The sequence below is a fragment of the Typopeltis vanoorti genome, chromosome 14 (assembly GCF_054136105.1).
Source record: "Typopeltis vanoorti isolate ZY-2024b chromosome 14, IOZ_Tvanoo_1.0, whole genome shotgun sequence".
Taxonomy (NCBI): Eukaryota; Metazoa; Arthropoda; class Arachnida; order Uropygi; family Thelyphonidae; genus Typopeltis; species Typopeltis vanoorti.
Window position 1 is genome coordinate 27,246,229 of NC_143562.1, and position 16,749 is coordinate 27,262,977.

The 16,749-nt window shown below is 35.8% G+C and overlaps 1 protein-coding gene across 2 annotated transcripts in view; it reads right to left on the bottom strand.

The window, feature by feature from the left end:
* LOC150099324 (PAX3- and PAX7-binding protein 1-like) overlaps nucleotides 1–16,749 on the bottom strand; it is a 291,434-nt gene that overhangs the window by 151,203 nt on the left and 123,482 nt on the right. For both annotated transcript variants that reach the window (XM_090403794.1, XM_090403795.1), the window contains exon 11: nucleotides 11,146–11,261. In XM_090403794.1, coding sequence (XP_090259920.1) covers nucleotides 11,146–11,261 — 116 coding nt within the window. The remainder of the gene's footprint in view (nucleotides 1–11,145; nucleotides 11,262–16,749) is intronic.

A 16,749-nucleotide genomic window follows, 5' to 3' on the forward strand; every position in this document is an offset into this window, starting at 1 on the left:
CATTCAAGAAGATTAGCCTCGTATTTTGTGTTGAATACTATGGCTACTCCTTCTTTTCCTTGATTGTTATTGCCTGAATATAACATTTTGTATTTATTGCTCAGAAAGATCTCACCAGTTTTGGTCTTTTTTGTTTCAGTCACCCCTATTATGTCGATCTGGTACTTATCTAATTCCTCAGCTAGCTCCATTTCTTTGCCATTCAGGCTTCTTACGTTGATAGTACCGATCTTTAACTCTGGTGATGTTGAGTTGGGGTTTGTTTTCAGATTTGTTCCAGTAGCTGACTTTTCGCTGTTCGCCCTGGTTCCCTGGCGAAAACAACGGGGGCCTTGTTTAACCGGGCGACGCCCCAGCCGGCATGAAATTTTGTCATGTTGTACCATCATTTTTTATTTTGGTTTAACCAATAAGAATACAATTTGGTCGGCTAAATCCCAAATTGCCAGCCCATCCTCGTTCGTTCAGTATCAAAGTAGATACCCAACAGGGTGCACCACGAGAAGGTGAGGATTGGACATTAGGTCAGAAGCCCTGGTTGGTTCTCCGCATTCCTTTAAAGGCTATGTGGAGGTCTCCTCTCAGTTATACAGCTTTGACCCTTAAGCATCCCCTAGCTGCTGACTTACAACTTAAATAGAGACTACGTACTGCTTGATATAATGTTTCTTTCTTACTACACTGGTCACCCTTTTGGCTAGCAGGCACTACACTTGTGGCTGTAGCATTTTGAACAGCTCTCCTCTTGGCAACTAAATGCCTTTTCCATATCAACAAAACTTAAATACAAATCCTTGTTATATTCCCAAGATTTCTCGACTATATGTCTTAAAGTGAAAATCTGATCCTGACAACCTCTATTTGGCCTGAATCCAGATTTTCTTCACCGAGTTTCTCTTTCACAATTTTTCTTAGCCATTTCTTAAATATAGTTGCATAAATCTTACCAAGAACACTCAGTAGGGAAATACTTCTGTAATTCAGTTTTATTTCACTTTTTAATAGATGAGTACTACAAGAGCACTACTCCAATCATCTGGAATTTGACCTTATGAATAATGCAATACAGCCACTGTAAAAATTAAATTTAATTGAATTTCATTAAATTTATTCTGCTATAAACATTCTTCCTTTTACTTGTAACACAATGAATGAACAAGTCTAGTGGCTTTGCTCTTCGCAACCATATGACTGGGGAAGGAGTGTCCCAGGTTCAATTCCCATCGACGATGTGAAGAATTTGAAGATCTTCCTCAGCCACAGCCAAGTTAGCCGGTATTGGGCGTGGGGTGGGCAGTAGGGTTTTTTCCGCCAGTGTATCTGGCATTTTTCATACCGTAAGCATGCAAATAGGCCCCGTGAACATACGCTACTACAGTCAAAAATATATCCCCCACACACACACCCAGCAGCAGGTCGGTTGGGAGTGGTACTAACAAGTCACATCTAAGTAACATGCAGCCCCTGCATAGGAAGCGGGAATAACGCATAGTGAAAAAAGAAGAAGAATGAACACTTTGGGACTATCTTTTTGGTTGTATCGCTAATTTCCTTTCATACTCTGCTTTGGTCCTTGTTGGGGATCTAAATAGCAGAGTGGGAAATGATTGTGAGACATACAAAAATATTTTGGGAAAATTTGGAGAAAAGAGCAAAGCTAATAATAATGGCAAATATCTGTTGGATTTCTGCTGAGGACATGGACTGGTTATTACTAACACCATGTCCCAACATAAAAATGTTCACAAATTCACATGGAGAGAAGAGGCTAGGAATAAGAAAAGTCTCATTGACTATGTTATTGTTGACAGTAATGTTTTCTCCCTGGTGCAGGACACCAGAGTGTACAGAGGATTTGAAATTGGAAGTGATCACTATTTAGTCATGAGCAGGATAAAATTGAATTTCATATTGAAAAGAATAACATGTAAGAAAGTTTTAAAGAGAATAAAAGTTGAGCATCTCTCAGATATGAACTGTAGACTAAAATACAGAAAGATTATTGAAAAGAAAATGAAAGAGTTTGAGAACAGGAATCAAGCCTTGGAGATTCAGTGGCAAACTCTGAAGAAAACATTCACTGATTCTGTCAGAGAGGCATGTGGTGAGGTTGTGTGCAAGGATAAAAAAATCAGAACTCCCTTTTGGACACAGGAAGTTAAAGAGGCAGTGAAGGAAAAGAAGAACGCATACCAAAAGTTCCTGGCAAATAAGTCAGCTTTTACTCTTACAGAATACAGAGACCAATGTAAGAAAGCTAAACAGTGTGTAAAACTAGCTAAACAAAAGTCATGGGAGGACTTTGGCAAGAATATAGAAAATAAATATCAAGAAGGTGGCAAAATATTCTGGAGGTTGTTGAGGAAGCTTAGGAATGGAGGAAAGAGTGCTGTAAAAGGAGTTAGAGATGATAAAGGTGACATGAAAACGGTAGAAAAAGATATCCTTGAAGTATGGAGTAATTACTTTGAAAAACTGCTAAATGAAACAAGCAGTGATGACAGCACAGTGATAAAAAACACTGACCAGGCATGCAGTCAGGAATACATATCCATACTTGAAGTAGAAAAAGCCATCAAAGGCACTTAAAATGTGGAAAGGCAGCAGGAGTAGATGATATTCGACCAGAAATGCTGAAGTATGGTGGTATAAAAGTCTTACAGTGGCTGCACTGCATAGTTCAGAAAGCCTGGACAGAGAGACGAATTCCCAATGACTGGAGTAGAGCTCTCATAGTACCCATATATAAAAAGGGAAATAAAACTGAATGTGAGAATTACAGAGGTATTTCCCTACTGAGTGTTCCTGGCAAGATCTATGCAAGTATACTTGAGAAACGGTTGAGAAGAATTGTGGAAGAAAAGCTTGGTGAAGAACAAGCTGGATTCAGGCCAAATAGAAGCTGTCAGGATCAGATCTTCACTTTATGACAAATAGTCGAGAAAGCATGGGAAAATAACAAAGATCTGTTATTTAAGTTTTGTCGATCTGGAAAAGGCATATGACAAGGCGCCAAGAGAGAAGCTATTCAATACGCTGCAGTTATATGGTGTCAATGGGGCATTATATCAAGCAATACTTAGTCTTTATTTGAGTTGTAAGTCAGCTGTTAGAATTGAAGGAAGTACAGGAAGATGGTTTAATGTTAAATCTGGTGTGAAACAAGGATGTACATTATCCCCTCTGTTATTCATTATCTATATGGATCACATTATGAAGGAAAGTTGTATTAAACCTGATATCAAAATTGGAGATGTTAATGTCAGCTCTTTGCTTTATGCGGATGATGTTATACTTCTAAATAAATCCGCTACGAGTCTGCAAGATTCTCTGACTAAATTGAATAGCTGTTGTAATAGATATGGTATGAAGGTCAGCAATAAAAAGACAAAGACAATGAAAATAGGCAGAATCATTGAAAATGTCAACTGTGTTGTGAATGGAGAACCTGTGGAACAAGTAAAACATTTCAGCTACTTAGACACGATTTTTAGTTAAGATGGTAAATTAAATATAGAAATAGACAACAGAATCAGGAAAGCTGGTATGGTGGGAAGCCAATTGAATAAATTCATATGGAATAAAAGAGAAATTAGTCGGAACAATAAATTAGCTGTATACAAGACAGTGTTCAAACCAGTTTTAACTTATGGATCTGAGAGCTGGGTCAGAAGTAAAACACTTGACCAAAGACTAGAGATCGCAGATATGAGAGTCCAGAAAAAGATTAGAGGCGTGAACAGATGGCATCAATGGCAATATCATATTAAAAATGAGGATATTAGGAAAGAACTTGACATTTTCAGCATCCGGGAATGCGTTAGCAGAGCTAATCTCAGGTGGTATGGTCACTTAAACAGAATGGGAAAGGAAAGATTAGCAAAACAAGTGTTCTCTGCCAGGTTGGCAGGAAAACGACCCAGAGGAAGACCAAGATATAGGTGGATTGATACGGTACAAAGTGCCTTAGACGATAGAAATATAAGATCTGATAATGTTGGAGTCTTGAAAGTAACAGACTGATTTGGAGGAAAATTGTAGATAGGAAGTTAGTAATGATGTAATTTTTTCATGTAGTACTGTCATATCCTGTACACCCCTTGAGGGTACATGGCAGGAATTTGATGACGACGACTCTGCTTTTTCCTTTCTTACCACACTGGTTACCCTTTTGGCTAGCAGGCACTATACTTGTGCTTGTGGGTCATCTTTCTCATTGGATTTCCTCCACAAATACTTCTTTTTTTGTAGCTGCAGCTTAATGTTGGTATTCATGAAACTCCCACTTGATTTATTCATTGGACTCTAGGTATGCAGTGAGCTATTACTTCCCTCAAACATTCCTTTACCATTTCCCATGTGGTGGCACTGATCCAAGCAATCTTCTAAGTTTGTCATACTTACTAATCCTGCAATTTCACATATACCTCATCTCTTAGCAGAAAATTCCACACATTTAGTCACCTCCAAGGTCAAAACCATATTTAACACTCTCACCAACTGGTGGCAATGCAGTCACATTAGTTATGAACAAATTCCCTGATGCAATTACTAGACCTCATCATCATCATCAAATTCCTGACATGTACCCTCAAGGGGTGTACAGGATATGATAGTACTACATGAAAAATTTACATCATTACTAACTTCCTATCTACAATTTTCCTCCAAATCAGTTTGTTACTTGTCAAGACTCCAACATTATCAGATCTCATATTTCTATCGCCTAAGTTCTTTCCTAATATCCTCGTTTTTAATATGATATTGCCATTGATTCCATCTGTTCACACCTCTAAATCATTCTCAGGATTCTCATATCTGCGATCTCTAGTCTTTGGTCAAGTGTTTTACTTCTGACCCAGCTCTCAGATGCATAAGTTAAAATTGGTTTGAACACTGTCTTGTATACAGCTAATTTAGTATTCTGACTAATTTCTCTCCTATTCCATATGAATTTATTCAATTGACTTCCTACCATACCAGTTTTGTTGACTCTATTGTCTATTTCCATATTTAATTTACCATCTTCACTAAAAATCATGCCTAAGTAGCTGAAATATTTTACTTGTTCCACAGGTTCTCCGTTTACAACGCAGTTGACATTTTCAATGATTCTGCCTATTTTCATTGTCTTTGTCTTTTTATTGCTGACCTTTATACCATATCTATTACAACAGTTATTCAATTTAGTCAGGGAATCTTGCAAAGTGTAGCAGATTTATTTAGAAGCATAACATTGTCCGCATAAAGCAAAGAGCTGACATTAACATCTCCAATTCTGATATCATGTTTAATACCACTTTCCTTCATAATGTGATCCATATAGATAACGAATAACAGAGGGGATAATGTACATCCTTGTCTCACACCAGATTTAACATTAAACCATCTTCCTGTACTTCCTTCAATTCTAACTACCGACTTACAACACAAATAAAGACTAAGTATTGCTTGATATAATGCCCCATTGACACCATATAACTGTAGCATATTGAATAGCTTCTCTCTTGGTACCTTGTCATATGCCTTTTCCAGATCGACAAAACTTAAATACAGATCTTTGTTATATTCCCATGCTTTCTCGACTATTTGTCGTAAAGTGAAGATCTGATCCTGACAGCCTCTATTTGGCCTGAATCCAGCTTGTTCTTCACCAAGCTTTTCTTCCACAATTCTTCTCAACCGTTTCTCAAGTATACTTGCATAGATCTTGCCAGGAACACTCAGTAGGGAAATACCTCTGTAATTCTCACATTCAGTTTTATTTCCTTTTTTATATATGGGTACTATGAGAGCTCTACTCCAATCATCGGGAATTCGTCCCTCTGTCCAGGCTTTCTGAACTATGCAGTGCAGCCACTGTAAGACTCTTATACCACCATACTTCAGCATTTCTGGTCGAATATCATCTACTCCTGCTGCCTTTCCACATTTCAAGCCTTTGATGGCTTTTTCTACTTCAAGTATGGATATGTATTCCTGACTGCATGCCTGGTCAGTGTTTTTTATCACTGTGCTGTCATCACTGCTTGTTTCATTTAGCAAATTTTCAAAGTAATTACTCCATACTTCAAGGATATCTTTTTCTCCTGTTTTCATGTCACCTTTATCATCTCTAACTCCTTTTACAGCACTCTTTCCTCCATTTCTAAGCTTCTTCAACAACCTCCAGAATATTTTGCCACCTTCTTGATATTTATTTTCTATGTTCTTACCAAAGTCCTCCCATGACTTTTGTTTAGCTAGTTTTACACAGTGTTTAGCATTCTTGCATTTGTCTCTATATTCTCTAAGAGCACAAGCTGACTTATTTGACAGGAACTTTTGGTATGCTTTCTTCTTTTCCTTCACTGACTCTTTAACTTCCTGTGTCCACCATGGAATTCTGATTTTTCTATCCTTGCACACAACTTCACCACATGCCTCTGTGGCTGAATCAATCAGTGTTTTCATCAAGGCTTGTTGCTTAATCTCCAAGGTCCGGTTCCTGCTCTCAAACTCTTTCATTTTTTCTTGAATAATGTTTGTGTATTTTAGTCTACTGTTCACATCTGAGAGCTGCTCAACTTTTATTCTCTTTAAAACTTTCTTAAATGTTCTTCTTTTCAATATGAAATTCAATTTTATCCTGCTCAAGACTAAATAGTGATCACTTCCAATTTCAAATCCTCTGTACACTCTGGTGTCCTGCACCAGGAAGAAAACATCACTATCAACAATAACATAGTCAATGAGACTTTTCTTATTCCTTGCTTCTTCTCTCCATGTGAATTTGTGCACATTTTTATGTCGGAACATGGTGTTAGTAATAACCAGTCCATGTCCTGAGCAGAAATCCAACAGGGATTTACTATTATTATTAGCTTTGCTCTTTTCTCCAAATTTTCCCAAAATATTTTTGTATGTCTAACAATCATTTCCTACTGTACTATTTAGATCCCCAACAAGGACCAATTTTTCATTGTGTCAGATGCTTTCTCTAAAGCATCAAAAAATTCCTCCACTACTACCTTAGAGGGACCATAGGCACAAATAAGTCTCATTGTCCAGTTCTCCATTCTCATATTTGCCCACATCACTCTACTTGAGACTGCCTGCCATTCAAGAAGATTAGCCTCGTATTCTGTGTTGAATGCTATAGATACTCCTTCTTTTCCTTGATTGTCATTGCCTGAATATAACATTTTGTATTTATTGCTCAGAAAGATCTCACCAGTTTGTCTTTTTTGTTTCAGTCACCCCTATTATGTCAATCTGGTACTTATCTAATTCCTCAGCTGGCTCCATTTCTTTGCATTCAGACTTGTTATGTTGATAGTACCGATCTTTAACTCTGGTGATGTTGAGTTGGGGGTGTGCTTTCAGATTTCTAGGTCAGGTTACTAGACCTAGCACTCTCAAACCCCTAGTTCATTCTATCACATGCTGCCTCAGGTAATTATCCGTTGGTAACTGCATAAATTCCATTTCCTTCCTTTATGTCCACAATTAATTAGAAAATTGCTTATGAAAATTGTTTATTGGACTGCAAATTGAATGAACTTTTGTGAAAATCAAAATGAAATATACATTCAACATTTCAGTCACAAATAAGTTTTCCTTTGATATGATACAACTGGACATCATGGGAACATAAGCTTCATTATACAAATTACTATTATTCCAATATCTTTGCATTGCAGTTATTAACTACATGTATAATCAGAGAATGAGTGATTTCACTGAGATGTACCTATTCATTATTCTAACAATTTTGAGTTTATACTATAATTTTATATCAAGTTTATACTAAGCTGAAAAAGAATGAATTAATTTCATAGCACAGTTCAAGACAGAGCAAATTAAATGATTAAACATGTTTAACAGTTACTGTTATAAAAGAGAGAGATGGGGATGGGGGACTTAAAAAATGGCCCAAAACTAATATCACTATAACAAACTCATAAGGAAGATTGTTATCCTGAAAGAATTAATCGAATAATTTCCTTTACAGTATTACTAAAAGTGTTATGGACTTTAGCTCTCTGTTTGCAATAGTAAGCTGACCGTAGTAAAAAGCCTTGGAAGAAGATATCTGAATGTTTTTTTTTTATTATTATTATATTTTTATAAAGCTGTTGTGTGCCAAACTTTGTAATAATAATAATAAAAAGCTACAAAGCAAAAACAGCTCTTGACTTAGTGAAAATGTTTCACTCATTATGTGATCTGTCATAACTATGATATATATATCAGGGATGGCCAGAGTTTTTGCAGCAAGAGCCCTAGTTACCTACCAGAAATTGTTAAGAGCCACAAATTTACTTTTTGGAACATTTTTAAGGACAACATCAAAAGAAAAGCTTCCTTAATATGAACGCCACAAGTACTATCTTTTAATGCTATTAAATCTAATAAATCTTCTCGCGTCACTATGCCCTTAAGAAAGAAACAAATAAAAATTACTAATTGTAGTTGGTCTGTAATGTCAGTTGATTCTTTTGTATCTTTTTAAATTTTCTGAGAAGGTAATATACATATAACTACATTGCCGAACAGCAATGTACTTCATTGAAAATTTAAATTAAAAACAATAGAAAATTAAGAAAAATTATAAATATTTTTTATTTGTTAGTTGAGCCGCAATAAAACTTAAGAAGAGTCACATGCGGCTCACGAACCGCAGTTTGGCCACTGTGAATATATATATAATCACATTAGATTATTTCTGTGCTACATTCCTGACAGCATAATTTTCTTGACCACCACACCTGCCATGTTAGCTAAGAACAGTCTGCAGTAACTTAAACTACAGAAAAATATGCATCATGCTTTTCTTCTAAATCTCTTTCTGACAAGCTCCAAATTGCTATCCTCTACTCAGAACAACATACCTTTTATTATACGACAGGAATCATATGAAATACCTCAGATATATGTACTGATGTCTAATGTCAAACTTCTGTTCAGTTTGAACAGAAGTTTGACATTGGGGGGGGGGGACCTAGAGGAGCAATGCCACTATTACTCTTCTAGATTCTCTCTCCCCCCCCCCAGTTAATTTTTTTATTCACATAATATACATATATATGTAGAAAGTTTTTTACCTTGGGTGTATTATACATTAACCATGCTACCGGCCAACACGTCTATAGACATCAAGAATCTAGAAGAGTAATAGTGGCATTACTCCTCTAGGTCCCCCCCAATGTCAAACTTATGTTCAAACTGAACAGAAGTTTGACATTAGACATCAGTACATATATCTGAGGTATTTCATATGATTCCTGTTGTTAATTTTTGTTATAGATTACAAAGTGTTCATTGAGCCACTTTTTAATCTATAACAAAAATTAAAGCTTTTTTTAAGTACTAAACTCAATTTGTATAGTACATTTTAGAGTTATAATAGCATTACTTACACCTTTTGCCCTATGACAGGGGACAGTCATCTTGAAAGATGCAGTTCATTGTTACAGTAAAATGGTCTCTGATAGTAGGCTGCAATTCTTTTAAAATTTTCTGGTACCCCTGTGAATTCACTGAACCTTTTGTGAAATATCATAAAAGCAAGCAACCAACACCATGATATGATGCTGCTCCAGTTCATCTGACTGGCTGAGAATTTGACTGTTAACACCAGACAGTTAGGGTTGAATTTTTTCCCCTGATTATCTTCGAACTGTCTGTCTGCCATTGGCACCCTAGTTAAACTCTCATCAGAAAAAACTGCTCTTTTCCACTGATCAGGGGTCTATTTGGCATGCTCTTTGCATCAATTTAACCAAGCCAATCTCATTTTTTTGGTTAACAAGGTCTTCTTTGTAGGGTGCCTGGCTATCAATCTCTGTCAAATGAGTCTTCTCCTGACAGGGAATGGGAAGAACAAACCCCTGTTTGTTCTTCCCAGTCCCATTTCAGTTCCCTGGATGACGTACAGTGATCTTTGAGGCAGAACTGCTTTAGAACTTGATCTTGGCATGGTATAGAATGTAGCTTTTCTTCTTGCCTCCTTCTTCCTTTCAGCAGATCTGGGTTTCCTTCACTTTTGACTGCAGTTCAATAGACTGACTACAGAACACCCTTTTAGCTATTTCACAAGAAGAGGAATAGTCTTATCTATTCAAAGCTTGAGTCACACTTTTTCTGCGAGGCATTAACTGCATGTGATTAGCCATAGCAATCTCAGCATGAAAATGTGAAAACTAGTTCTTGCTGTCTATTTATACCATAAAAAATTCTGATGCAATACAACAAAATATCTAATGATAAACCAATGAAAATGACCATTTAACTACTAAACCTATATATATATATATATATATATATATATATATATATATATATATATATATATATATATATATCTATGTAAGGTGATGCAGTTTCTATGAACTTGAGTCTGTGTGTATAAAATTAAAATAAATTCGCCAATGAATGGTTGTACACCTATCATATGAGCACATTAGCAATGTGGGTAGGCTAAGAATCAAATCATCTGGAAGCTGCTCTAGAAAACAAATACAGAACTTTTTATAAGTTAACTGATTTCATCTAAGTGGCTTTATGAACATATGTGTGTGTAGAGTTATGAAATCAATTAATTAAAAAAAAAAACTATTTGTTTTCTAGAACAGCTTCCAGATTATATGATCCTTAGCCTGCCCACAGTATTAATATGCTCGAATGATAGGTTTACAACCATTCATTTGTGAATTTATGTTAATTTTCACACTTACACACACAGCTGCTACTCTCACTATGGCAAACACCACTATAACAAACAATTAAAAAGTCCTGATGATAGCCAAAGAGATATTAAATGCTATTGCTAAACAAATTCACTATAGCAAAATCTCCATTATGAAACTGTTCCTGCAGTTTCTGTGTTTGCTGTTGTGAAAGTTGAATGCTCAGTCACAGGAATAGCTTGTTCCAGTAACACCTTGCTACAGTAAAACTTCTTTTAGAAGAACATTGTGGTTATGTTTAGATTGACTTTTTAGGTGGTTTATTATTTTGAGCAACTCTTTTAAAGCTATCTGTTATACGGATTCAAATTTATTACATTCTCATATTTATGTGCATTTAAAATTTTAAAACAATTTGATTTAAAATAACTTAATTTACTGGAAGTTCAATTTTAAATGAATGATATCAACATACTCTTTTGGTTTCTGAACTGGATTATATCGAGTTCTGGTTCTTCATCATCTGAAGACATCCCATCATGGTGCTTTATTATTGGCTGTTTAGCCTCTCTAGCCTTTCGTCTCCGCATCCTTCAAAATAAAAAACAAAAAATCTAAATATAAAATTAGATTAGATAGAGAAATAATTTTTTTAAATTAACATTACAAGACAAAATTCATTATGATAAATAAAACTTGGATATCAAATTCCTGTATTAAAGCACTCAGTTACACCAGTGATGCAAGCATATAGAAAACATATGTATACTGTATATATCATTTCTGGATTTTTTTCAAATTTCTGAGACATGAGATAAATAATTTCTGTAAAATAAAACTCCACAAAGATATCCCTGTATTAGATAAAAAATAAATTACCGTTGAATTAACGATTCTATATTATTTTCGACCATCTAATGAATGCAAGAAATTAACATAAACAGGGCTGCATATTGGCCGAAGGATTTTAATAATTGATACTAAGTAAAAAACACCAACAAGTTTCGCCAACTTAGCTGTCTGGCTTCGTCAGGGTGTATAAAAGCGATAAAAACAACTTAAACTGTTCGTGAAGGAATGAACCGAATACAATTGCATTTTTTTACAAATACAGAAGAATGTGTACATCAAATGCATGGAGCATGTATGATATCAACCGTTGTCATGTAGGAATGTTCTGTAATTAGCAGCGAAATTCAACTCTGGCATGCTTAATGATCTTATGAGGGTCTTCCAAATATCAGCTAGAATTAATCCTCGATTTCTAGTGAGGTTGCTTTTAGAATGGATGACTGCTATAGCTTCTTTTATGTTTCGAGAGTGGAAATCTTCTTCTAAATAGGGCATGGAACTTTTGTCCCATTCGATATGGTTTGCTCTCGAGAAATGAAGGGCTAACCCAGAGTTGTCTTCTCTGTTGTTGTTTACATCTCTGACGTGTTCTCTTTTCCTTATTTCCAAACTTCTTGAGGTCTGACCAATGTAATTTAATCCACATGAACTGGGAATGCTATAGACACTGGCACAGTTGAAGAAGGCATAACTGTCTTTCGGAGATCTTAAAAAGTGGTGGATAGTCTTTAAAGTCACTCGTATTTCAAGTGGCTTGAGAAGTGTAGCAATCTTTTTAGAAACTGTCCCAGCATAAGGAATGGCAATGGTGAATTTGTATTTGTAACTTGTTTCCTCAGATTGTTGTCGTGGGGGGTCACAGAAAAGTATCATATGGATCAGCTTTTTTTGGATAACCATTGTCTATCAGGGTTTTTGATATATGAGATAATTCATCTTTGAGATCTTTTTCTTCTGTTGTGATGCGAGTGGCCCTATTTTTGAGCATGTATATGATGCTCAGTTTTTGAGAAATGTGATGCGAAGATGTGAAGTGCAAATATCGACCTGTATTGGTTGGTTTGCGATAGACTGCAAGGCTGATATGTCTATCCATTTGTTTTTTAATCAAGGTATCCAGGAATGACAATTGTTTATCCTCAAGTTCCAAGGTGAACTTTATTTTGTGATGGAAGGAGTTAATCTTGGTTAGAAAATCAAATAGATCTTTTTCTGTGTTTTTCCATATGATAAAGATGTCATCCACGTGCCTCCACCACACTGTTGGTTTAGGGTCTAATTGAGACAATGTCATTTTCCAGTTTCTCCATAAAGAGATCTTGCACAAAGGGAGAAAAGAGGGCTGCCCATTGCGAGCATTGTTAATTGTTCGTAAATCGTTCCATTCCATAAGAAAAAATTAATTTTAGGGAATGATGGAAAAGAGAAGCAACATCTTGAGGGGAAAGGTTGCTCAAAATGCTGATTACTTCTACTGGAACATTAGTAAATAAGGATATTACATCTAGGCTTGCAAGAATGTCTGTTTCGGCGATCGAGATGGTCTTCAATTTATCAATGAAATGCTGTGAATTTTTTATGTAGGTATCCAAATTACGGATGTGTGCCTTTAGGAGACTGGCGAGGTGTTTCGGTAATAAGTATGTGGGAGAATTAATTCCATCCACTATAGGGTGAGAGGTATTCCATTTTTGTGCACTTTGGGAGAGCCATATAGTCCGCCGTAAGTGGATGTAGCAAGTTTAATCTTTGTTTTAGGTCTGTTGGCCAGCAGTCCATATTACGTAACAAGTTGTTTGTTTCATAGTGATTTTTTCCTGTGGGGTCTGAATCTAATGCACGATAGGCAGATGTATCAGAGAGTATGTCCATGATCTTTTTCATAAATCTCTGGTGAGTAACACAACTGTAGAGTTACCTTTATCTGCTTTTGAGATGATAATTTCCATATTTTTTTTCAAACTAAACATGGCTCTTTTTTTCTAAAGGTGTGATATTTTGGTCTGGAGCTCTCGAAGATGAGAGAATGATGGTGCTTTTCAGTTTGAGATCATTTGCTATGGGTTCTGGTAATGACGAAACTGCTTTTTCTATGTTACATATGATATCCACTTTAGGAATGTGGTCTGGGGCAATAGCAAAATTGAACCCTTTCTTTAGTATACTAACTTCTGATTTAGATAAAACGTGGTCAGAGAAATTAAAGATTACTTTGTTATCTGGCAGATTAGGTCTTGACTAAAAAGCGTTGAACTTTTCAATTTGACTTTTTTTGCTGATAGAAAAGGCCTTGTTAAAACTATCATTTATCATTTTGTCTAAAAGTGACCATAGGTTTTGGTCTATACTGTTGGAGATGTCTTTGTATATTTGATATCATGTCATATCTACTTTGCTTCAAATCTAACATGTTGTATTCTCTCACGTAAAAGTACCACGGATGTTATGAAATATATTTGTTTAGCTCTTCTTGAGTGGAACTGTTCTTTCATAATTAGAAACTTAGGAATGATATTGTAGTTCCTGCATCTTTTTAAGAAAGTAAGGTAGTTAATAAGTCTAGTTTATTTTACATTTAAGTTGCTCAAATCTGCGTACTTGATGCCTCATTTCCCCATGGAGACTATTCATAATGATTCTATATTATTTTCGAACATCTAATGAATGCGAGAAATTAACATAAACTGGGTTGTATATTGGCCGAAGGATTTTAATAATCAATACTAAGTAAAAAACGCCAACAAGTTTCGCCAACTTATCTGTTTGGCTTCGTCAGGGTACATAAAAGAGATACAAAACAACTTAAACTGTTCGTGAAGGAATGAACCGAATACAATTGTATTTTTTTTATAAATACAGAAGAACACGTACACGTATCATATACACGCATGGAGCGTGTATATGATATCAACTGTTGTTATGCAGGAACATTCTGTAATTAGCAGCGAAATTTAATTCTGGCATGATTAATGATCTTATGAGGGGGGTCTTCCAAATATCAGTTAGAATTAATCCTTGATTTCAATTTAATTTAGGTTGCGTTTAGAATGGATGACTGATAGAGCTTCTTTTACATTTTTTTAGAAGAAGATTTCTGCTCCCGAAACATACTTTCAAAATAGCAACATTTACAAATCAGAGTTGGCAACTCAATTTGATTTTCAATGCTGTTCAGACTCCAAAACTCTGTGGACAGGAGTGCTATTACACTGACAATAAAATAACTTTTTTTTATGGCTATTTAGCCTATTTTTGTTGGCTTTTTACTCAAAATTTTAGGGAATTACCGATGTTTTATATAGACAGATATATGAAGAATATATAGGAGGAAAAATTCGGACATACCTTTGTAGGATGTTGCTGGCTGTCTTCTTATTCAGCGGCATCCCGGCATGTGGCGATATACAGTCATCTGCTGTTAAAGAAAGTAAGTACGATTGAAAGGAAGGAGGGGGGGATTGGAAAAAGTGGGGGTAGAGAGAGAGATGTGGGAGAATTATTGGTGAGGCAAGGGGTATGCGAACATTTGGAAACACCGGTTATTATTATTATTATTGTTGTTAAAGGTGGGCAGAGAATACTTGGGGGGGGGGGGGGGGGGGGGTGAAAATATAAATTTTTTTGGGGAAGGGGAAGGATGCGATGGGATAAGATCAGGGGTGGGAGTAAAAGGGTGAGAACCATTTCGGCAGTGCATTGTTTTCAGAGCTTGTGGGGGAAGTGGAGACTATGTCATGTCGGTTTGGTGTTTCTGTCTTTGGTCTATCTGTGTTATTTCCTATTAGTCAGAGTCGTGACCTAATTTTTATGTTATGGAGCTTCCAACTCTCAGAGATCATGTAGGACCGGTGGACGTTTATTGAGTTTTTGTCACGTTTTAAGGGTATCGTTTCCGATATTCTAAGCATTGTTTCATTTTCTTGTATATCTATTATTATGGTTGATTTGCAGGGTATGTTTCTGTTCAAGGGCAAGGATTGCTATTTCTGTTTTCCCTGTACTATGTACTCTGTTTTTCTTTTGGTTGTTGCATTTTTTATTGTTTAAATGTTCTGGAATAAGGATGTTGCAGTCATGTAAGTGTTCTTGTAGTCTTGCCCATAAAGATCTGATAGTAGAACCTGTGTAGGTGACATCACAATCTTTTTGGCAAGGAAATTTGTAAACCACATTGTGGTGTTCTAATATTTCTTTGTGTGCGAGATTTTGTAGGTTTCAGAAGTGTTGCCAATTTTTGATTCATGTGGTATGGTGAACACCAGCTTATAGTCATGTGTTTGTAGGCTTTGTATGTGTTCTGGATGTATGGCAGTTTGATGATTTTTTGTGTTGGGAAGTTTGTTTTGGTTGTTGGATTGTTTTGACTAGTTTTTGCTGTTTTGTTGGCATAATTTATTAGCTGTGTTGGGTAATTTCGATTTTGAAATATCTGTGTTAACTTCTTCATTTCCTTGTTCAGATAATTACGTGTAGTCAAATCCTTGTAAACATTTATAAATTGTGCTAGGATGACTGATTTCTTAATAGAATAAGGATGGTATGAGTTAAAGTGGAGGTAATTTCCGACATGTGTGGGTTTGTGGAATATTTTTCTGGCTATTTTGTTATTCTAACTAATACCAGGTTTAGGAAATTGATGGATTTATCCTGTTCTTTTTCTATGGTGCATTTTAATCTGTTGCCAAAATCGTTAAGGAACGCTTGTAAAGTGGTGATGCATGTTGGTTCTCCAATGCATAGAATATCGTCCACGTATCGTCCATAAAAGGTGATGCTGGGGGAGGGCTGACTAGGTGTGATTCTATGTCTAATAGGAATAATTCAGCTAATTGTCCGCTGATATTTTAAAATCCCATATGGGTTCTGAAAATTTGGATATAAATGTTATTGTTAAATTTAAAGATGTTTGCTGAGATTACTAGTTTGATTAGATTTATGATATCGCTGGGTGTTAATTATGTTCGTGAACCTAGGGTGTGGTCTTCCATGAGTAGTGTGTATGATGTCTAACATTCTGGGGACGTCTACATTGGTGTGTAGCGAAGTTGCATCCAATGAAGTGAGGACATCATCGTGGGATAGAGTTAGGTTTTTTATTTTTTGGAAAAGGTCACCTGTGTTTTTTTTATCATAGAATTTGACTTGGTAACGGTTTGAGTAGTTTTGCTATGAATTTTGATAAGGGATATAAAAAAAAATAAAAATAAAATAATAAAAAAACCTGGGC